The sequence below is a fragment of the Alligator mississippiensis genome, chromosome 15 (genome assembly GCF_030867095.1).
Source record: "Alligator mississippiensis isolate rAllMis1 chromosome 15, rAllMis1, whole genome shotgun sequence".
Taxonomy (NCBI): Eukaryota; Metazoa; Chordata; order Crocodylia; family Alligatoridae; genus Alligator; species Alligator mississippiensis.
The window spans coordinates 23,541,234-23,563,130 of record NC_081838.1 but is presented as its reverse complement, the minus strand read 5'-3'; the positions used below and the strand labels follow the sequence as shown (position 1 = coordinate 23,563,130).

At 64.7% G+C, this 21,897-nt stretch overlaps 4 protein-coding genes across 4 annotated transcripts; 2 read left to right on the top strand and 2 right to left on the bottom strand.

Annotated features, from left to right (window-relative positions):
* Positions 1–1,813: 1,813 nt before the first annotated feature.
* SERPINE1 (serpin family E member 1) lies at positions 1,814–5,865 on the top strand. The gene is made up of 9 exons (XM_019484153.2): positions 1,814–2,419; positions 2,723–3,048; positions 3,500–3,694; positions 3,929–4,126; positions 4,375–4,573; positions 4,789–4,889; positions 4,965–5,051; positions 5,151–5,234; positions 5,352–5,865. The coding sequence occupies exons 2-9, from the start codon at positions 2,724–2,726 to the stop codon at positions 5,387–5,389; spliced, it is 1,227 nt and encodes a 408-aa protein (XP_019339698.2). The 5' UTR covers positions 1,814–2,419; position 2,723; the 3' UTR covers positions 5,390–5,865.
* Positions 5,866–6,478: 613 nt separating this feature from the next.
* Positions 6,479–9,868, top strand: AP1S1 (adaptor related protein complex 1 subunit sigma 1). The gene is made up of 5 exons (XM_059717894.1): positions 6,479–6,583; positions 7,092–7,270; positions 7,686–7,794; positions 8,211–8,348; positions 9,500–9,868. The coding sequence occupies exons 1-5, from the start codon at positions 6,509–6,511 to the stop codon at positions 9,545–9,547; spliced, it is 549 nt and encodes a 182-aa protein (XP_059573877.1). The 5' UTR covers positions 6,479–6,508; the 3' UTR covers positions 9,548–9,868.
* A 1,049-nt stretch (positions 9,869–10,917) lies between these two features.
* Positions 10,918–13,680, bottom strand: VGF (VGF nerve growth factor inducible). The gene has a single exon (XM_006266334.4). It carries the CDS (start codon positions 13,678–13,680, stop codon positions 11,830–11,832), a length of 1,851 nt encoding a protein of 616 aa, XP_006266396.3. The 3' UTR covers positions 10,918–11,829.
* Positions 13,681–19,039: 5,359 nt separating this feature from the next.
* On the bottom strand, positions 19,040–21,705 carry NAT16 (N-acetyltransferase 16 (putative)). The gene is made up of 2 exons (XM_059717900.1): positions 21,454–21,705; positions 19,040–21,092 (listed from the first exon to the last, which is right to left on the bottom strand). Exons 1-2 carry the CDS (start codon positions 21,637–21,639, stop codon positions 20,832–20,834), a joined length of 447 nt encoding a protein of 148 aa, XP_059573883.1. The 5' UTR covers positions 21,640–21,705; the 3' UTR covers positions 19,040–20,831.
* Between the last annotated feature and the right edge of the window lie 192 nt (positions 21,706–21,897).

Sequence of the window (21,897 nt, the reverse complement as noted above, 5' to 3'; positions counted from 1 at the left end):
GAGTGGGATGGAGAGATGGAGTGCGGGGTGGATGGTTAGGTCAACAGACAGATGGACAGAGCGTGGGGTGGAGAGATGGACAGATGGAGAGTGGGATGGAGATGGATGGAGATAGATGGATAGACAGAGTATGGGGTCGGAAGATGGATGGATGGAGCATGGGATGGATGGATGGATGTGCAGACACTTGTGGGGATGGATGGATGGAAAGGCAGATGGATGGGTGGATGGATAAAAAGGGGTACGTTTGGATGGATGGATGGATGGATGGATGGATGAGGAAGGGGATGGATGGATGGATGGATGGATGGATGGATGAACAGACAGATGGAGCATGGGCTGCACAGACGTGGGCTTGCCTGGGTTCCTCATGGGACCCCTGGCCTGGGCTCTCAAGAGCATCTATGACCCCTCAGGAAGTGGCAGCCCCTGTGCCTGGAGGGGAGGCGGGGAAGGTGAGGCTGGGGGCTGTTGTGCGGATCTGAGGTCACACACGGGTCAATCTGGTCTGTGGGGGTTGGATGGGGCTGATCCTGCACCGGGGGAAGGCTGGACTGGACATGACCCTGTGCATCTCTATCCATCCCTGTACACCTCCTCCATCTGTCCATCCGTCCATCCATCCATCGCTCCGCCCACCCGTCCATCCACCCATCCATCCCTTGTCCCTATGGGCATCTCCTCATGGCCTGTATTCATCCATCCAGCCCTGCCCCATCTCTCTGTGCCTCTCTCCACCCATCTGTCTGCCTGGTGGGTTATTCCTTCATCCCGGTGTGCCTCACCCACCCACCCACCTGTCCTTACCTCCCTCCGTCCATCCCTCTGTTCACCCACCAATCCATGCATCCATCTACCTGTGCCCCCTTCCATCCGCCTGCCTTCCTGACTGCTCATCCACCCCCACGTGCCCATGTGTCCATCCACCATCCATCTATTGATCCATCCATCCGTCTCTCTACCTGTCCATCCATGTATCCATCTGCTCAACCACTGATCCATCCATCTGCCCATCCAGCCAGCCAGCTACTTACCTACCTACCTCTACATCTATATACCTATCTACCTATCCCTACACATCGACCTACTTAACTTACACCCGTCCACCCATGCATCTCTCTCTCTTTATTTGCATAATACTGCCGTGCCCCGCCCCCCTCCACCCACCCCCACGTGGGCGGAGCGGAGCGGAGCGGCTCCTGCTGGCGGGACTTGGCCACTGCAGCCCGGACTGGGGGGGGGGGGGGGGGGGGGGGGGCATGCGTGTGTGTTCGTGGCAGGCGGAGTGTGTTCGTCTGTGGATCCATGTGCAGAGAGCGTGTGTGTGTGTGTGTGTGTGTCCGGCCGTGGCGGGGGAGGGGGAGCACGGAGAGCAGCATGTCCCCCCCCAGCCCGCGGGTCCACCCAGACCCCCAGCACCAGGAGGGGAAGCCCCCGCCCAGGCCGGGATGTGCAGGCGCCGCTGACTCACCCCCCCCGGCAGAGACCCAGGCATCCGGGACTGCCTCCTCTGTGGCAGACACGTGGGGGGGGGCACACGTGGGCACACACGTGCGCCAGGGTGGGGGGAACCAGGACACCTGGGTCTCGTGTGTGTGTGTGTGTGTGTGTGTGTGTGTGTGTGTGTCCCTAGTAACCTCACTCCGCTTCCCCCGCCCGGCCCCGCCGCGAGTCTCTGCGCTGTCTCCCCGGCTTCCCGTCACACAGACAGACACACACGTGTGTGTGTGTGTGTGTGTGTGTGTGTGTGGCCGCGGCCGCGTAACGGTGACGAGCCGTCCCGGTGTCTGGGCGCAGGTCCCGATCCTGCCCGGAAGCCGGGCCCGTCCCACTGCGGGGCTGGAATCCGCCCCCTCGGCCCGGACGCCTGGGATCCCCGCGGGGGCGGGGGCGCATGCCGGGGGGATCCGTCATGGGGGCGGGGCCGTGAGTCAGCGCCCCCCAGGTCCCGGCCACTGCGGGGGGGCGGGGGGGCAGGACGCCTGGGTTCTTCCCCCCGACCCCGCTCCCCCCTCCGTGACGTCATGGGCCCGCGGGGGGGCGGGGGAAACCCCGGGCGCTATTTGGGGCCGAGGCCCCGCCCGGACGCCTGGGTTCCCTGCCCGGGGGGAAGAGACTCCCGCCCCCCCGCCCGCTAATCCCCTTCTCCCAGGGGGCAACCCAGGCGTCCTGGACCCCGCCGCAGAGCCCTGCGTCCGGACCGGGACCTCCCTACACCGGTGCCCAGGCGGCCGCGACCGCCCCTACAGGGAACTCCGGGGCCCCCGACCCCCCGTCCACGGAACCCGGGCGGGGCGGGCGGGGCGGGCGGGGGCGGCGGTGTCTGGAGCCGCTTCCTGCCCGCGGGCCATAAAGGCAGCGGCGGCGGAGAGCGCGATCCCGATCCCGATCCCGGACCCACTCCGACTCCACGTGACAAGTGAGGGGCCTGGGGCCCGGCGCCTGGGTCATCTGGGGGGGACAAGGGGGCTGGGGCCCGGATGCCTGGGTCATCTGGGGGGGACAAGGGGGCTGAGGCGCGGCGCCTGGGTCATCTGGGGGGGACAAGGGGGCTGGGGCGCAGTGCCTGGGTCATCTGGGGGGGACAAGGGGGCTGGGGCGCAGTGCCTGGGTCATCTGGGGGGGACAAGGGGGCTGGGGCCCGGATGCCTGGGTTCTCTGTGCTCTGGGGTGGGTCTGACCTCCCAGACACCTGGGTCCCACTGGCTTCTCTCTTCCCCAGGATGCAGTGCAGCCTGTGGGCTCTGGTTTGGGGGGCACTGGCACTGGTGGGTGCCCCAGGGCCCGCAGACCCTCTGGTCCTGGCGCTGGATGCGGCCCCCAAGCCAGATGTGGCCCCTGTGCCGGACACAGCACTGGACGTGGCCCACGTGGCGGCGCTGGACACGGCGCTGGGCTTGCGGCTGTTCCAGGCCGTGGTAGCTGCAGCCCCTGGCAATGCGGCACTGTCGCCCACTGGTGCCGCCACCCTCCTGCGTGCCCTGCAGCTCGTGGCCCGTGGGCCAGGCCAGGCCCAGCTCCGCACTGCCGCTGGATATGCCCCTCATGGTATGAGTTGTTACCCCCGGCCTGAGCTCCCCACAGAGCCCAGTTATCTGTCCCAGGGCCCACCCCAGAGCCAGCCGCATCTAGAACCTGTTCTACCCAGGCCTTGATGGCCCACTCCAGAGCCAGCCACATCCCAGCTTCATTATCACTGGCGTTGGCGCTGCATCCAGGCTCTATTTTACCCAGCCCCTGATGCCCCACCCCAGAGTCAGCTGCACTGGAGAGCCCTGTTATACCAAGACATCAACGTCCACCCCAGAGCCAGGTGCATCCCTGCCCTGTTCTAGCTAGCCCCTGATGCTTCACCCTACAGCCAACTGCATAGGGGGGTGTCCTGTGATAACCAGCCAGTGTCCCACCCCAGAGCCAGCTGCATCCTGCCCGTTTTACATAGCCTTAAGCCCCCATCCCCCCAGAGCCAGCCGCCACTAATCTCTCTCCCTCTCTGCAGAGCCGGGTGCGGGGCAGCTGGAGGTGGCACTGGGGGGCGCAGGGGTGGCACTGGCTGCCGGCATCTTTGTGCAGCATGACCTACCGCTGGTGCCTAGCACCACTGTCCTCGCACCCCTGCTACAGCGCGTCGACTTCCGCCACCCCGCAAGTGCCCGGCGCGCCATCAATGCCTGGGCCCGCACCCACACCCATGGTGAGCTGCATGCCTGGGACCTGGTGGGGGGTGGATACCTAGGTCTCCTGGGTGGGGGCAGGGGTGGATGCCTGGGTCCCCTGGATTGGGAGGGTCCTGGACACCTGAGTTCCTTTTGGGTGGGGGCCATGGGTTGCAGCCCGGACACCAGGGTTCTCTTGGGTCCTGGATGCCTGGGTCCCCTGGGTGGGGGTTCCCAGACACCCGAGTCCCACTGACACTGTGTGCCCACAGGCCGGATCGGGGAGCTGGTGGGCGCGGGGGTGCTGGCGGGGGGGGCTGCGCGCCTGGTGCTGGCCAACACTGTCCACGTGAGCAGTGCCTGGGCCCGGCCCTTTGACCCCCGTGCCACGCGGCCCCGCCCCTTCCATGTGCCACACCGTCCCCCCACACTCGTGCCCACCATGGCGCAGGCGGGGCGCTTCCTCCATGGTGAGTACACTTCCCCCCTACCAGACACCTGGGTTCTCTGTGAGGGAGGGGGGTGAGGATGCCTGGGCTCTTCTTCTGGGGGGGTCCCAGAAACCAGGGTTCTCTCCCTATGTGGGGGGGAGGGGGACTAGGAGCCCTTGGCTCTTTTTTTTGGGGGGGGGGGTGTCCCAGACACCTGGGTTTCCTCCCTATGTGGGGGGGGTCCTGGATGCCTGGGTTCCCTCCCCTTGACCCCTGCTCCTTCGCAGGGGAGTTTACGACTGCTGAGGGGCTGGAGTACGAAGTGGTGGAGCTACCCTACGCCAGGGGGGGGCTGAGCCTGCTCCTGGCGGTGCCCCTGGTCCGCGACGCCCCCCTGGCACCACTTGCCCGCACCCTCAGTGCCTCCCTGATCCGTGCCTGGACCCGGGGCCTGAGCCCCCGGCCCCGCCTGCTGCTGCTGCCCAGGTCTGGGGGGTTCAGGGGCCTGGATGCCTGGGTTCTCTGGGGTGGGAGAGGGCTGTCGGGTGACAGTAGGGGAGCCCGGATGCCTGGCTTCTCTGTAGGGGAGCACAGTAGGGGGTGGGAGCAGGGGGTCTGAGACCCAGGCTCCTGGGTTCCCTAGGAGGGGAGGGGGCTGGATCCCACACCCCTGGGTTCCCTGATCACTCTCCCCCCCACAGATTCTCGCTGGAGGCCGAGTGTGACCTGCGCACCCCCTTGCGCGCTCTGGGCATTCGTGACGTCTTTAACCCCCATGCTGCCGACCTCTCCGGCCTGACCCGTGAGTGACCCCTGACCCCCCCAACCCGCAACCCCTGTCCCCTCCCTGATCTGACCCCCCAACTCTCTTCTGCAGTCGATGAGCCGCTGTTCGTGTCCCAGGCTCTGCACAAGGTCAAGTTTGAGGTCATGGAGGGTGGCACCCAGGCGGCCGCTGGCACGGGTAAGAGCACGGGGGAACCTGGACACCTGGGTTGTTAGTGGGGGGAGATGGGGGTCTCCCCTCCCCAACCCGGCCCCTCTGACCCCTATCTCCCCCCAGCCGCCGTGTTCGTGGCCCGCATGGCACCGCCGGAGCTTGCCCTGGATCGGCCCTTCCTCTTCATCCTGCGGCACAATCCCACTGGTACGGCCCGTGGGACCCAGGCGTCTGGGTGACACCCCTGCCCCCCGGGGACCCCCCTAAATGCTGGGAGGGCACAGCTACAATAACCCCCCTGACTCTGCCTTCCTCTCCCTGCAGGTGCTGTCCTCTTTGTGGGGCAGGTCATAGACCCCTGAGTTTTTTGGGGGGGTCTTTTATGCCCCCCCATAATGGACTGGACCCCCTGGATAACTTGGGGGGTTAAGCCCCCCCACCACCAGGATCGATACCTCTGGTCTCCATGGGTCCGGGGTGCTCCCAGAGGCCTACAGGAACTTTCAGCAGCATCTAGTGTCTCAGCTTGAGTTCAGCAAGAGTCAGCGAAGAGTCGGCAGGCCCTGCTGCCGAGGCTTTGGGTGTGGGATATTTCTAGCAGCACTGGGAGGCTGGGTCGGGCTGTCCTGTCCCCCTTACCACTGCCAGGGCCTCCCCCTTGGCCGCAGGAGATGCTGAGTCAGTGGTCCTGGTGGGACTGGACCCAGCCCCCCGCCCCTGAATCAGGGCTGGGATTGCGTGTATTTATAGGGCCCCGAAGCTGGGCCTGTGGGGGCTTTGCTGCCCCTTTTTGGGGGCATTTGAGAATATTTAATGAATAAAGAGAATTCATTATTAAGGGGTCATTACTGTCAGTGCTGGTCTTGGAAATGGGGTGTTGGGGGTCACGAGATTGGGGGGTCAGAGGGTTTGGGGGATCCCGGGGCTGGGGGGGCAGGGGCTTTGGGACTGGGGGGGGCAGGGGTTTGGGTTCGTGGGGTTTGGGAGGCAGGGCTTAGGGTCAGGGGAGCTGGGAGTTTGGGGGCCACGGGGGGCTGGGGGCAAGGGACTGGGCGTTGCTGGGTCGGGGGTCGTAGGGGTTGGGGTCACGGGGTCGGGGCGGAAGTGCCTTGTGGCCCCCCAGCGGTGTGCCCCCCTTGTTGCCATGGAGATAAGCACCCTGTTGCCATAGAGAAGGCCTTTCCCGTTGCCACGGAAACAAATCACTTTTACTCACCCCCACCCTGTTACCATGGAAACAACCCCCTGATTGCCTCGGTTACCATGGAGAACCGCTCCCCACACACACACACACACACACACACACACACACACACACACACACACACACACACACCCCGTTGCCATGGACACGGCGCTCCCGTCCTTTGCTCTGGGGAGGCCACGCCCCTCCCCGCCCGTTGCTAAGGAGACCGGCCCCGCCCCGCCCCATGCCCCCGTTGCCATGGCGCCGCCCCCCCCGAACCCGGAAGCGGCGGCGCATGCGCGGGGGAGCCGGGCCCGGGCGAGCAACCGGCACCGGCGCCCGCGGCCGCGACGGGCGGGGCGGAGCCATGGTGAGAGGGGCGGGGCCTGCGGCACGTGGCGGGGGGGCCCGGACGCCTGGGCTCGCGGGGAGGGGGTTGACGCTTGGGCTTTCTGTGGGGGGTAGCGGGGGGCTGGTAACCCGGATGTGCGTGCGTGTGTGTGCGTGTCCGGGGGGGGGCGGACGCCTGGGGTCTTTTCGTGGGGGCTGGCAGCCGCCGCCCGGGGGGGACCTTTGTCCCTGGGCGTTGCCGCCCCAGCCTGCGCGGAGGGGACTTTGACCCTCCCGGGCCTCCGTCTACGTGTGTCTGGAGCAGCCCGGCCCCCGCCCCACCCCAGAGGCCCCAGGCGTCCGGCCCCCCACTCTGTGTCGGGGGCCCAAGGCGAGCCCAGTCGCCCCCATGACCCCTGCCCCCCGGTGATCCCATTCCCTGCCCAGCTGCGACCCCCATGACCCGCCCCAGAGGCAGTTCATGCTGCTGTTTAGCCCCCAGGGCGTGGGGAGACCCTGCCCGTGACCCCCGCGACCTCTGCCCCCAGATGCGGTTCATGCTGCTGTTCAGCCGGCAGGGAAAGCTGCGGCTGCAGAAGTGGTGCGTGGCGGCCGGCGAGCGCGAGCGGCGCAAGATGGTGCGTGAGCTCATGCAGGTGGTGCTGGCACGCAAGCCCAAGATGTGCAGCTTCCTCGAGTGGCGCGACCTCAAGGTCGTCTACAAACGGTGAGCCCGGGGGCCGGGCAGCCAGGGGGCCCAGCCAGGCAGCGGGGCAACCCAGGTGTCCGGGAGCCACGGCCGGGGCAATGGGGAGCCAGGCATCCGGGAGGCCCAGCTTGGGCAGGGGGGCATCTGGGAGACCCTGCCAAGCAGGAGGGGACCCAGGTGCCCAGGAGACCTGGCGCAGGCAGGTGGGAACTCGGGTGTCCTAGAGGCCCTGCCCCTAGCGTGATCCAGACCCCCTCCAACCCAGCCTGGGGGGCGGGCAGCCTAGGCATCCCGGAGACCCAGCGCAGGCAGGGGGGGACCCAGGAGTCTGGGAGCTGCAGCGGGGGCAGGGGGGACACAGGCATCCTGGAGACCCAGCTCCAGGTAGGGGGGACCAGGCATCTGGCCGCGCCACTGACCCGTGTCCACCCAGGTACGCCAGCCTGTACTTCTGTTGCGCCATCGAGGGGCCGGACAATGAGCTGCTGACGCTGGAGCTGATCCACCGCTACGTGGAGCTGCTGGACAAATACTTCGGCAGCGTGAGTCAGACAGGGGTCAGGAGTCAGGGGGGTCAGGATGAGCTTGTGACCCCAGTGCGAACCCAGGCGTCCAGGGGGGTGGGGGTGGATTTAGTGGAGCTCATACCCGGCAGCTCATTAACTCGGCCTACTTAATCCCTGGCTCAGCCCATATCTAATTGGGATTAACGAGGCCTTGGGGCTGAGCCAGCTAATGCAGCCCAAGCTCTGCCCGGTCAGTCCTCTGCAGGATGCCGTGGTTCTCCGGGGGGGGGCAGGGGCCAGACACCTGGGATCTCTAGGAGGGAAGTGGGGTGACAGCAGCGGGAGCTGGGCCCCGGACACCTGGGTTCTGTGGGAGGGAAGGGGGCTGAGAGGTTGGCAGCCCAGATGCCTGGGTCCCCACTGGCCTGACCCTGCCCCCCCCCCACCGGCAGGTGTGCGAGTTGGACATTATCTTCAACTTCGAGAAGGCCTATTTCATCCTGGATGAGTTCCTCATGGGGGGCGAGATCCAGGACACCTCCAAGAAGAGTGTCCTCAAGGCCATAGAGCAGGCTGACCTGCTGCAGGAGGTGAGGCCCCGGCCAGGTCCTGCCACTGCCCTGCAATGTGTAGCTCCGCCCCCTCTGGCCATGCCCCGCCCCCAAGTTAACTTACTGCAGGCGGTGAGACCCCCAGCGAGGCCTCGCCCCCTCTGGCCTGCTGCATGTGCAGCACCCCTCACCCCGGGCTGACCTGCTCCATTAGCTGAGTACCTCAGGCTGACTTGCTATATGTGGTGACCCCCCACCCACTCCCCAAGTCAGGCCTGCTGCCAAGCCCCGCCTCCTGTCCCCCAGGCTGTACCTGCTGCAGGTGAGCCCCTCTAGGCCACCTGTTGTAGGAGGTGAGATACCCCCCCCCCGGCCTCCCCATTAGGTGCAGCCCAGGGATAGGCTGAGAGCAGGGCCCCCTGGCCCACCAATGCTTCCCCCCAGGCTCTCCCATTGCCCCTTCCCAGGGTGCAAGGGTTTGTTGGGGTCCATCCCCCCCAGTATCCCGGCCATGTCGCAGTGCCGGGGGAGGGGAGCCCCCCCCCCCCGCACAGTGCGGGCTCCTGGCGGCTGGCGCAGGGCATGAGTCACCGGCTCTGCAGCACGATGCAGCATGCTCTGCGGGGGCGACTGGCTGAGCTGCTCTCAAAGTTGGGGGGGGAGGGCAGAGAGAATGCTGCTTCCTGACGGACCCCTCCTCCCAGCCCCACACCACCCCTCTGGCCTGGTGCTGTAGGGGTTAACGCCCCCATCCTGTCTCACCCCATTGGGTTGGTGCTGAATAGGTTAATACCCCCCCACCCCCCCTTCTCCAGCTGAGTCTCCCCTCCACTCGGCAATACAGGGGTTTAGGCCTGGGGAGGGCAGTGCCCCAAGGGTTAACACCTCACATGGGGGGGCTCCCCCAGGACCCAGTGCTGCGGGGAATAAGGCACCTGAAGGGTTAATTCCCCCCCACACCACCACCCCCTTCCCAGCATGCATCACTGTTGGCTGGGTGGGGGGCACTGGCAACCTCCTGCTTCCCTTTCGCAGGCTTCTTATGCGGGGAGGGGGCATGACATGTGCGTGGGGGGGATACACACAACTCTGGTGCACGTGCAGATACGTCTGCACATGCCAAAGCTGGGGGGGGGGGGGCATGGCACACACATGTACACTGAGCCCGTGTTCCTTCCCCCCCCCCCCAGGAGGATGAATCTCCACGCAGCGTGCTGGAGGAGATGGGGCTGGCGTAGCACCCTTGAGGGTCCAGGGGAGCCCAGTCGACCCTCCTGCCCCGGCTTCAACGAGGTCTCTGGGAACTCTTGTGGGGGGCATTGGGAGAGGGACACAATCTTGTGCCCCCCCTCCACTTGCACGGGCCTGAAGACCCTGGGAATAGTGTGGGGGGACCTCCCCCTGCATGGACTGTGTACACAGGTGTTGAGGGGGCACCCTAATCTGCCCCCCCACACCCAGCACTGGGCAGGCTCTAAGCACACGTGTGCAGCGGCACGTGCGTGTAAACCCCCCTCTTCCCTGTAACGCCCCCCTTTGGAATAAAGTGTGTGCGCAGAGCCCTGCCATGCTTGTGACTTTGGGGCGGGGTGGGGTGGGGAGGCATCTGTGTCCCTCTGCCAGGGTCAGGCCCCATATTTGAGGTGGGGTTTGCAGGGAGGTGGATGTCCAACCCCCCTAGAGCTTCATCCTGAAGCCTCCACTTCTGCCTCAGTTTTCCCCTAGTCATCAGCCCCAATTCCCTCTGCCAATTCCCATGCCTCTGCTAGCTCCTCCCCCACCACCCAAAAGAAAGTCTGGATCAGTGAAACCAGTATAGCCAGAGCCATGTTGGGAGGAATATGTGGGTGCGTGAGCCCCGGTAGGGGCCAGGCCAGGCTGTTGGGGAGCAGGTGGCACTGATGGGACCCTCTTGGGACATGTTTTCAAGGGCTGGCTAATCCCATTTGCCCAGCGGTTTGATCCCAATCCTATCCACACACAGACCTACTCGATCCGGTGTCCCTGGGTGGACGTGTCCCATTCACACACACACGGCTGATGCGGCATCCCCAGGTGGGCCCGTCTGGTTCACACCCACATGGCTAATCTGGCATCCCTAGTGGGCCCATCCCATTCACATGTGGCTAATCTGGTGTCCCTGGGTGGACCTGACCCGTTCACACCCACACAGCTGATCTGGCTTCCCTAGATGGGCCTATCCCATGCAGCTGATCTGGTGTCCCCATCCCATTCACACATGTGGCTAATGTCTCTGGGTGGGCCCATTCTATTTACACACGCACACATACACACGGACACATGGCTGATCTGGGGTCCCTGGGTCCACCTGTCCCATTCACACACACGTGGCTGATCCAGCATCCCTTAGCTCGCTCTCTCTCTTTCTCTCTCACTCACACACACACACACACACACACACACACACAGAGCTGGTCCAGCATCCCCAGGTGGGCCCGTCCCATTCACACACATGGCCAATCCAACAACCCCGGGTGGGCTTGTCCCATTTACGCACATGGCTGATCCAGCATCCTTGGGTGGGCCCGTCCTGCTCACACCCATGAAGTGAATCCAGTCCCAGGGCAGAGAGCAGAGTAACGCGTAATAAAATAGTTGCTTTTATTTTGTTAGCAAAACTAGCATCCGCCTATGTACAGCAGCGGGGTCGGGAGTCATGGGGGGTCAGAGGTCACAGGAGTTTGGGGGGCACGAAGCTACGAATCTCGCACACACATGGGGCGGGAGGGGGTTATACACGCGAGGGCACCCTGGCTTCTCCCCCCCATGCCAGTTAGTTAGCCTGGGACCCTAATGACCTGTCTCGGGGGGGGTGGGGGCCAAGCTGGGGGGAGGGATTGTCCCCTATGCCCGGGTGGTGTGTGTGTGTGTGCGTGTGTGTGTGTGCGCGCGTGTGCATGTGTGCTGGATGCTGGGGTTCTCCAAACACCAGGGGAGCCCAAATGGGGGTCAGAGGTCAACTGGGTGGAGAAATGTCCCCCCCAAAACCTGCATCGCTTCCCAGGGGTCAGAGGGCACAGGATCTATGCTACCTGTCTGGTCTATCCTGCCAGCGCCCCAATCACCTGGGACTGGCTCCGGTCTGGCTGCTGCTCTCGGACACCTGGGTTCCACGTGCATGTGTTGTGGATCCCTGGCTGTGTGCGCTTGTGTGTGTGCATGTGTGTGCGCATCCTGGACACCTGGGTTCCATGTCTGTGTGTGTACATCTGTGTACACGTGTGTCATGGATTCCTGGCTCCCGTGTGTGTGTGTGTGTGTGTGTGTGTGTGTGTGTGTGTGTGTGTCCCAGATGCCTGTGTCCCTGGCATGCCTTGAGGCTGGGCCCCAGGGTGGGGGGGTGTCAGGACAAGGAGGGGCAGGATGGGGGGGGCGCACGCCATTGGCCCCTGCTGGCGCAGCCCCATCTTTTCATGCACCACGGGGGGGGGGTGACACACGGGGATCCCACACATCATGGGGGGCGCAATTTGGGGCTGGGGGAGGGGGCTCAGTGCCCTCAGGGGAAACCCTGGGGCTGTGGCATCAGCACCCGCTCAATATAGTTCTCCAGCTCCTCGTCCTCCTGGCGCCCCTGGGCTGCAGTGGGGGGGCCATGGCCGCGACCTTGGCCGCGGCGGGCACCAGTGCCCTCAGTCCGGGCCTGGAGGTGGTTGGAGACGGGGCGGCGTGGCGGCGGGGGGGGCAGCAATTCGTTCCAAGCCTCCTCGGCCTCATCAGTCTCAGGCTCCGTGACCTTGACCTTTGCCAGGGGTGGGGTCAGGGGCTCCTGCTTCCTCTTCCTTTTGCTCTCCTCCACCTCATTGAGCAGGTCCACGACGTCCTGTGCAGGCAGGTGCAGCTGGCTCGACACCTCAATGAGCTGGTCAATGGTGCTGGGGTCGATCTCATCCTCGTCAGCACCGGCAGCGCCATCATCTTCCTGTGACCGCTTGTCCTCGGCCACCTCATCCTCGAAGAGCAGAGCCCCGGCACGCCCAGTGTCCGAATCCTCCTGCTCCTCATCAGTGCCGGTGGCACTGTCGTCGTCGCCGTCGTGGCCCCGCAGCAGGTAGCGCAGCAGCAGGTCGGAGGCCAGGTCAGCCAGGCGCTCCTCACGTGCCGCTAGCTGCCGTGCCTCCTGCGCCTGGCGCCGGCTCTCGGCCAGCTCTTGGTAGCGCCGCTCCAGCAGCTGGTGCTCCAGGGTCTGGCGCTGCCGCAGCTTGCGGGCGCCTGCCCAGCTGGGCTCCGGGGCCTCGTCCCGCGCTCGCCGTCGCCCCAACACCTCCTGTGGGGGATTGGCCGCTCGCTGCCCCCAGCCCGGGGCTCGGGGGCTGCCTGGCTCCATGGACCAGGCATTGTTCGCGTCTCTCGGGCCCTCGGCCGGCTCTGGGGCCCAGAAACTCTTGGCATCTCTCTGCCCTTTGCCCAACTCGGGGACCCAAAAGCTCTTGGCATCTGTTTGCCCCCACCCCAGGTCTTGAGGGCTACTGGGCTCTGAGTCCCAGAGACTATTGGCGTCTCTCTGCCCCCAACCCAGGTCTCGAGGGTTGCCTGGCTCTGGGTCCCAGACATTATTGGTGTCTCTCTGCCCCTTGCCCATCTTGGGGACCCAAGAGCTCTTGGCATCTCTTTGCCCCCAACCCGGGTATCGGGGGCTCCCTGGCTCTGGGTCCCAGACACTGTTGGCATCTCTCTGCCCCTTGCCTGACTTGGGGACCTTGAAACTCGTGGTATCTCTTGGCCCTTTGGCCGGCTCCAGGTCCCAGAAACTCTTGGCATCTCTTGGCCCCTTGCCTGGCTCAGGGACCCACAAGTTCTTGGCATTTCTGGGCCCCCAGGCCAGGTCTCGGGGGCTGCTGGACTCTGGGTCCCAGAGGCTGTTGGTGTCTCTTGGCCCCTTGCCTGGCATGGGCCCCCGGAGGCTGTTGGTGTCTTGCGGCTCCTGGGGGCTCCCGAGCTCTAGGCCCCAGAAGCTCCTGGCATCTCCCGGCCCCCGGCCTGGGTCTCGGGGGCTACTGGGCTCCAGCATTGGGCCCCAGTGGCTCCTCTTCTCTGGACCCAGATCCCGGGGGCTCTCGGGCTCCAGGTCTTGGGGGCCGTCGGTGTCTCTCGGCTCTGAGTTGTGGGGTTGCAGGGCGTCTGAGGCGTCCGGCCCTGGGGGGGTCGGTGCATCCTGGCCCAGTGCCTGTAGCAGGGCTGCGGCCAGGACCCGGGGATCGAGGTCGGGGAAGAGGTCGTGGTCGTGGTCGTGGTCGGGGGCGGGGGCAGGCGTGGGGGCAGGCACGGGGGGCAGGGGGGCAGCCCGCAAGCCCCGTGTCAGGAGGCTCAGGGACAACAGCAGCAGCAGGGGCAGGCGAGGGCCCCTCATGGTGCTGGGGGTTGGGGGGTACAGGTAAGCGGCGGCTGCAGGGGAGAGAAAGAGAGAGAAGGGGGGGGGCGGGGCAGGCACATGAACATAGAGCTCAGGAGTCTGAGGCACAAGCACACATGCGCACACACAGAACCCAGGTGTCCAGGGCACACACACACATGTGCACACAAGCACACACACATGCATGCAGAACCCGGCATACGGGACACACAAACATGTACGTGCACACACACACACACGCATGCACACAGAACCCAGGCATCTAGGAGACACACACACACACACACACACACACACACACACACACACACACACCCCTCCCCGATAGAGAACCCAGGTGTCTGAAACACACACACACATGCACACAATCCAGGCATCCGAGACACACACATACAAACATGCATGGAGTGGGTGGCAGGTAGACACACCCCCCTTCTGATACACTGCTGTGCACACCCACTGCAGAGGGGCATGTTCCTGTCACACCCACGCACACCCACACAAGCATGCACACACACACTCTCTGTACAGAGGCACTCATCACGCCTATGCACACGCACACCCCCCCCTTCAGCAGGGGGACAGGGGCAGACCCACGCACCTCCCCCCCACACACGCACATCATGCAAATACATATACAGGCACGTGTGGACACACACACACACATCGTCCATATATGTGTCCTGGTGCACATGCATGTGCCTGCACACCCCCACGGGTTTGCACATACCCGTGCCATGGCCACACCCACACACACGTACGAGGTGGCGCCCTCTCCCATGCCCACCAGGTCCGCGATGGGGTTCCCTGACCCCCCAATATCCCCACCCGCCCCGGACCCTCCCAGGAGGTCTTCCCCCCTCTGCCCTCCCAGACAGCCCCTATGGGGTCCCCCCTCCCAGCTCTCCCAACCCCTCTCCCCTTCTTGGGGTGCACCCTCCCCAACCTCAGCTTCCCCCTCTGAACCCCTATGGGGTCCCCAACACCCCAAACTCCCATCCCTCCCCCCGAAACCCTTCCTGCATCCCCTGTACACTCCCCTACGGGATTCCCCTCTGCAACCCCCCCACAGCCCCCTATGGGGGTCCCCCCGCCCAGGCCCCCAACCCTTCTTGTGGTGCCCCTCAACCCCAGACCCCTCCCACATGCCCCCCTCTGCAGCCCCCACCATACAACCGCCTATGGAGGTCCCCCTCCCAGCCCCCCCCACGAAGCCACCCTCTTCGAAACCCCCCAAACCCCCGACCCCTTCCTGGGGTGCCCCCTCCCCATGCCCCTAGACCCCCCCAAATCTTTCAGTTGTATTTAGGTCCCCCCCGTGCCCCCCTCCCAGCCCCCCCCCCGATTTCCTCCCCCACCCAACCGAGCCGGGTCTCTCGCTCACCCGCGGGGGGGGTTCGCTCCGGCTGCAGCACCCTGGACAGCGACGGCGGCAGAACCTTTTATGGCCGCGGGGCGGGGTCACGTGGGGGGGCCCCATTGACGTCAATGGCCCATTCATAAAAAAAACCACGCTCCTCGGGCGGGGCGGCGGGGGTGCGCATGCGCGGGGCAGGGGCAAGCATGAATGAAAGGACGGGGAATGAATGGTGTGGGGGGGCGCACACGTACACACCCCCTGCCACACACACACACACGACTGCCACCCCCTGTAACACACACATGTACACACACACCCTGCCATTCACACACATACACCCCCTGCTACCCCCTAACACACATGTACACACAGACACATACACACATGCACACAGAGACACCCCTGTCACTCCCCTAACACATGCACACACACACACACGGGGCCCTGGCTGCAGTGAATATGACAGAAAGCTGGTGTGTGTGTGAGTGTGTGGACAAGGCCGTGTAAAAGCACAAGCGTGTGCGTGCATGCGTGTGTACATGTGTGCAACTGTGCGCGTGTGTGCTGGTATGAGAGTCTGTGAGGAAGTCAGGCCTGTCCGCCCTGGAGACCTGGGTTGTGTGTGTATGTGTGTGCACGCACACGCATGTGTGTGTGCGCACACGTGTGCCCCTGTGCACACCCCTCCATGGTCGGTTTCTGGGTCTCTGCCTCGACGCCTGGACTTCTCTGCCCGCATCAATCCCCGATCCCGTCTATCGATCCGGGGATCACTCCATCGACCCCCGCCTTCCCCTATCGATCCCTGGATCCCTCCTCCCCGCCACGGATCCACTGAGTCCCATCGACGATCCATCGATCCAGTGGTTTGCCCCATCGATTCATTGGCCTAAGCCTTTGACCCCTGTCTGTCGATCTAGGGGCTGGGGGCTGAAGCTCGCATGCCTGGGTTGTCTCCCCCCCCCACCACCACCGTGACGTACCACTCCCCCTCGCAGCCCCCCACCCTCGGGCCCGGCAGCTGGGAGGGGGGGAATGAGTCACTAATTGCAGCAGCCGCCGCCGCTTCCGCCCCCTCCTCGCTCCGCTTCGCTTTCCCCGCCGCGAGGGGGGTGGGGGGCTGCAGGTCGGGAGTGAGGAGCACCAGTGCGGGGTGGGCTGCAGGTTGAGAGTGAGGGGCACCACTCAAGGGCGGGGGCTGCAGGTCGGGAGTGAGGGGCATCAATGGGGGGTGGGCTGCAGGTCGGGAGTGAGAGGCATCAATGGGGGGTGGGCTGCAGGTCGGGAGTGAGGGGTATCACTCAAGGGGGGGGACGTGGGGTGTAGTGGAGAGTGAGGGGCACCACTGAGGGGGCTGCGGTTGGGAGTGAGGGGCACCACTGAAGCGGGGGCGGGGGCTGCAGGTCGGGAGTGAGGGGCACCGCCCCCCCGCCGGATGATTCACTCTGCGGCAGAGGCGCCCCCCCCCAGTTGGGCACGGGGGGGATCCGGGAGGAGGGGCGGAGGTGACGTCAGCAGTGGCGCACGTGGGGGGGGCGATTACGCCCCCCCTACGCCGCCGTCCTCAGTGTTGAGCGCTGCACCCAACCCCGGGGGCAGGATCGCCCCCCCGCCCCCGCGGGCTCCGCACCCCTCTTGCAACCGGGTCTGCCTGGCGCCGCTGCTTCCCAGCAGCCCCGACGGAGGGGGTGGGGGGGGGCAGTTCCCATCACTGCCTGGAGCGGAGCCGGGAGGGCGGGGGGGGCAACTTCCAGCAGCCCCCGCGCGGCGGGAGGGGCTTTGCAAGGTGACTCAGGGGTTTCCCCGGGGCGCGTGTGCAAGGGGGGGCGTGAGTGTGTGCGCGTGTGTGGGGGGGGCACGCAGGTGTGTGTGTGTGTGTTTGCATAGCAGGTGCGTGCGAAGGGGGCGCAGGGCCCGCCTGCTAGGCGGAGGTGTGCAATGTGAGGGGGCGTGGGCGCAGCGCGTGTGCAAGGGTTGGGGGCGCACGTGTGTGTGCAAGGGGAGGCGGAGTGCAGGGAGTGACTCTGTGCACACGTGTGTGTCCCGGACACCTGGGTCCCGTGGATGCAGCGGGGTCGTGCCCCGGACCGCCGCGGGGAACCCAGGCGTCGGGCGGCCGCTTCTCCCGGATCCAGGACGCCGCGGGGCCGGGATCGAGCCGGGCTGTTCAGCCGCGGGCGCGGGATCCCGGCGCCCCCTGCGGGCGGGGAGGTGGGTGCAGCGCGTGTGGGGGTATGAATGTGTGCGTGAGTGTGCACCCCTCCGTGTGTGTGTGTGTGTGTGTGTGTGTGTGTGTGCACCCGTCTCTTTGTCTATACACCTGCGGGTGTCGGGTGTGAGTGTGTGTACCCCTCCGTGTGCCTATATATGTGAATGCATGTGTGTGTGTGCACCTATGGATTTATATGCGTGTGTGTATGCAGGTGTGTGTGTGTGTGTACCGCGGTATGTGTCTATACATGCGTGTGTGTGACTGTGCACCTATATGTTTATATACACGTGTGTGTATGTGGCCGTGTGTGTGCACATTCCTCCATGTGTCTATATATGTCCGTGTGTGTGTGTTCCTCTCCATATGTCTATATGTGCATGTGCTTCTGCACCTATGTGTTTATATGCGTGTGTGTGCACCCTGGTATCTGTCTATATACTTGTGTGTGCACACCTCTCCATGTGTTTGTATATGTGCTTGTGTGTGCACCTGTGTTTATATGCATGCATGTGTGTGTGTGTGCACGCACCCCAGTATGTGTCTATATTTTTGTGTGTGCATGTGTGCACACTCCATTAGTCTATGTGTGTGTGCACCCCAGTATGTGTCTATATGTGTGTGTGCGCACCCCTCCACGTGTCTATATACATGTGTGTGCACATGTGTGTATGTGTGTGAGTACAGCCATGTCCAGCAGCATGTGCGTGTCTGTGCACCTCTGCCTATATATGTGTGTGTGTGTGTGGGGGGGCTGTATACAGCTCTGTGCACCTCTGTAGAGGCATGTGCAAGCACGTGCATATGTGTGAACATGCCTGTTTGTGTGGGTTGGAGCGTGAGTTGAGTGTGTGTGGAGCAGTGGACCAGGGTGTTTGCCTGTGTGGTGACACATGTGTTGTGTGCACATAGCAGCACGGTTGTGCACAGCCAGACACATGGGTTTGTGTCCTCACATGGCAGTGTGTGCGTGCCTGTCAATCCACACGTGTGTGCTTACACGTCTGTGCATGCATCCGTGGAGAGGCAGATATGTGTGCATGTGGGGGTGTCTGTGCACACGTGTGTGCCAGGCCCCTTGCCTCTGCATGTGTGTGTGTAAGCCCCAGACACCTGGGTTTCCTGTGTGTGTGCACGTTCATGTATCCCGGATCTGGGTTCTGTGTGTGGAAGTGTGTGCAACGACCCATTGGCGAGTGTGTCCACGTGCCCAGGCGTGTGTGTCAAGAGTGCGTGTGCGTGGGCACGTGTGCGCTGGGGCGTGTGCAGCCCATTGCCCTGCGCCCTCCCAGAGCGGGAGAGAACCCAGGCGCCCGGGCCCCTCCCCCCTCCCCCAGCAAGAGGCTGGCACGCAGTGCGGGGGTACAAAGCTTTATTGCCCCTCGGGGGGGTCGGGGGCACTAGCAGGAGAAGGGTTAAGGGTGGGGTCTATTGCACATCATTCTGGGGGTCCCCGTTGCCAAGGCTCTGTCATCAGGGCAACTGCTGTATGCAGGTGCCAGTCCCGTTGCTGTGGGGGGGTGTTGTCATCACGGCGACCTGTCACCCCCAGCGAGCGTTGCCAAGCGCCTTCCGTTGCTGTGGCGACGGGTGCCCACGTCAGCCCCCGTCGCTAGGCGCCCCCCAGTTGCTAAGGTCAGTCCAGCATCTCTAGGGCCGGGTTGCTATGGTGACCGGGGCAGGAAGGGACTACATCTCCTAGCAGGAGGGGGGGGGGGGCAGCCAGGCACCCGGATGCCTGGGTTTTCTGTCCTCTCTGGACAGGTGAGATTGGGGGGGGGGGGGGGGTCTCAGCGGCCGGACGCCTGGGCCCTGTCTCATCTCTGGACAGGTGAGATCTTCGGGTGCCTGGACCCCCCCCCCGGCCCTATCTCCTCCCTGGACAGGTGAGATGGGGGGGTCTCCGCGCCCGGCCGGCCGGGTCCTGTCCCGCTCTACCCCGGCGGGCCCTGCCCGGGGCTCGGGGCGCCCCTAGAGGTCGGCCTCCAGCACCACCTGCTCGGCGTAGGGGCGGGAGGGCGGCAGCCCCAGGCGGTCGCGGCAGAAGCGGGCGGCGCCGTCCCAGAGCTCGGGCGCCAGGCAGAGCTGGCAGGCCACGGCGCCGCGCAGCCCGGCCAGGCGGGTGCCCAGGTGCAGCAGCAGGTGCGCGGGCAGCTGCGCCGGCGCCGGGCGCCCGCCGAAGGCGTCGAGGCTGAGCTGGGCGCCGCCGCGCGGCACGGTGAAGGCGGGCGCGCTGAGCGAGGCCAGGCCGGGAGCGCCGCCGGCGCCCAGCAGCCCCTTGGCGGTCAGCAGCGGCAGGTTGGCGGGCAGCGGGCGGTAGGGCTGCCAGTCCTGCAGCACCAGCCCGCCGGGCAGCAGGTCGCGCGCCGCGCCCTCGCCCAGCAGCAGCGCCCGCAGCTCGGCCGGCGCCAGGGCCCGCGGGGCCGGGGGCGGCAGGTCCCGCGCAGCCTCGGCCAAGCGCGGCAGCAGCTCGGGCGCCTCGAAGCGCAGGTGCAGGATGGCCTGGGGGCGCGGGGCGCGGGGTCACGGGGGGCGCGCGGCGCTGCCCCCCCCACGGAGCCCGGGCGTCCGCCCCCCCCTTCCTCTTTCCGTGTCACGCGCCCAGATCGATTTCGGGGCTAGTGGATTCCCCCCCCGATCACGTGACCGCGAGAAAGTGGGTCGCAGGTTGGGGGGAGGGGGGTCACATGGCAGCCCGGACGCCTGGGTTTCATTCCCTGCTGGGGGGGAGGGCGGTTTGGAGAGCTCTACCGTAATATACTGCATAGAAGCCCCACACACGTATGAGATAGACCATAATACTCTGATGTGGGGGGGGGGGTGTCTAGGAAGCGATACGGTAATACACCTAATATGACCCCATTAAGCTGGGATCTGAGTGTGAGAAGTTCTACCGTAATATACTATACATACGCCCTCCCTTTCCAGAAGACCCTGATGTGGGGGGAGGGGATGGTCTGGGCAGTGATACCATACCATACCCAATATGATCCCAGCCTCAGATTTATCATAATACCACCTCCCCCCATGATAGGGGAGTGGGGGAAGGTGAACCATAAGATAGCTATTAGGAGCCCGCCCCCCCGGCCCGATTTATCCCATAGGGGGTTAGGAGGGGTGGGCAATGATACCGTAATATATTTATGAGCCTTCCATGCTGGATCTGTCCTGAAGGATAGGTCAGGGGTGGGTAGTGCTGCCATAATATACCTAGTATTAACCCCACTACATTGCTGGATGGACCCTTGAGGAGGGGGCATGTGCTACCATAATATACTTAGAATGACCCCTCCATTTCTGGATAGATCCTTAAGGAGCAGATCAGGGCTACCATAATATACATAGTATGAACCCCCCAAGATTGCTGGATACACCCTTAAGGGGGGGGGCAGTGTTACCATAATATACCTAGTATGTGCCCCACCCCCATCTTTGCTAGATCTATACCTAAGGGAGGGGAACAGCACTACCATAGTATACCTACTATGAACCCCCACATCCTGGATAGACCCTGGTGGAGGGGGTGGGGGGGCATGTGCTACCATAATACATCTAATGGGAGTTCACCCAGTGCTGCATCTACCATAATACCCCATTAAGGGGCATGGTGGGTACCTGCTTGGCCACGATGCGGTACTTGCGGAAGTCCTTGGGGCCCAGTGGGTCATCGCGGGTCAGGCGTGAGACCTTCACCCCCGGGTGCTGCTGCTTGATGAGGCCAGCGCAGAAGCGCTGCAGCTCCCCTGCGACGCCCTTGCCCCGCTCCCAGGGGGCCACGCGTAGCCCCTCCACCAGTGCTGTCTCCCCGCCATCAATTATGACCACCGACTGCAGCCCGATCTGGAAAGGGGGTGGGGGGGGCAGTCAGGGCCTGTGGGGTGGGGGTCCATGCAGCCCTGAGTACCCCTGATCCCAGCCAGGGAGGTCTGTACAGCCTCTGGCTCAGCCCCAGTCAGGCGACGCGCCCAGTGCCAGGGCATGGTGCCCAAGAGGCGCCTGGGACACGGGTCGATGATGCCATGGCTCAAAGTGGGTCACAGCCCAGCTCCCACCCACTGGGAACTGGGGCAGGGGGAGGGGGGAGCTGGGTGTACTGGGACAGCCCCACCCCCAGCCTGGCATGGAGCTGCGGCTGGCTCTGGGGTGGGACATTGCTGTGTAGAATGGGCCTGATGTGGCTGGCTCTGGGGTCCGGTCTCACCACGGCACCAGCACGCTTCGCCAGCACCACAGTGCGCTGGGGCTCACGCAACCAGGCATGGTAGCGGCTGGGCAGGTAGTCCAGGCCCCCGTAGATGCCCTCGGACATGGCCACGACCTCCTCAAAGTCTGACTCTGCTGCCAGTGAGAACTGCAGCGGCGCCTCCGGCTCCTTCTCCAGCTTCATGGTGGCTACTGGGAAGGGATCACTGGGCCCCCAGTGCAACTGGCTCTGGGGTGGGATGAGGCTGTGTGTAACAGGACAGAGATACAGCTAGCTCTGGGGTGGGGACCTGCAGCCCCTGTCCCCCCTAAACCCTGCAGTGCACCCCACCTCTGACCTGCAGCCCCTGCCCGCACAGCCCTGCCAGTGCCCCTCATTCCCAACCCATAGCCCCCTCCACTCCCAGGCTGGTGCCCCTCACTCCTGACCTGCAGTTCCCCC

What these genes read in the sequence shown, in the direction of transcription:
- SERPINE1 (XM_019484153.2), top strand. Translation starts at nt 2,724, where the DNA reads ATGCAGTGCAGCCTGTGGGCTCTGGTTTGGGGGGCACTGGCACTGGTG. An exon ending in CGCTGGATATGCCCCTCATG is followed by an intron (nt 3,049 to 3,499) that starts GTATGAGTTGTT and finishes CCCTCTCTGCAG; the next exon opens with AGCCGGGTGCGGGGCAGCTG. An exon ending in GGCGGGGCGCTTCCTCCATG is followed by an intron (nt 4,127 to 4,374) that starts GTGAGTACACTT and finishes GCTCCTTCGCAG; the next exon opens with GGGAGTTTACGACTGCTGAG.
- AP1S1 (XM_059717894.1), top strand. Translation starts at nt 6,509, where the DNA reads ATGCGCGGGGGAGCCGGGCCCGGGCGAGCAACCGGCACCGGCGCCCGC. An exon ending in CTCAAGGTCGTCTACAAACG is followed by an intron (nt 7,271 to 7,685) that starts GTGAGCCCGGGG and finishes GTGTCCACCCAG; the next exon opens with GTACGCCAGCCTGTACTTCT. An exon ending in AGGCTGACCTGCTGCAGGAG is followed by an intron (nt 8,349 to 9,499) that starts GTGAGGCCCCGG and finishes CCCCCCCCCCAG; the next exon opens with GAGGATGAATCTCCACGCAG.
- VGF (XM_006266334.4), bottom strand. Translation starts at nt 13,680, where the DNA reads ATGAGGGGCCCTCGCCTGCCCCTGCTGCTGCTGTTGTCCCTGAGCCTC.
- NAT16 (XM_059717900.1), bottom strand. Translation starts at nt 21,639, where the DNA reads ATGAAGCTGGAGAAGGAGCCGGAGGCGCCGCTGCAGTTCTCACTGGCA. An exon ending in CGAAGCGTGCTGGTGCCGTG is followed by an intron (nt 21,093 to 21,453) that starts GTGAGACCGGAC and finishes CCCCCTTTCCAG; the next exon opens with ATCGGGCTGCAGTCGGTGGT.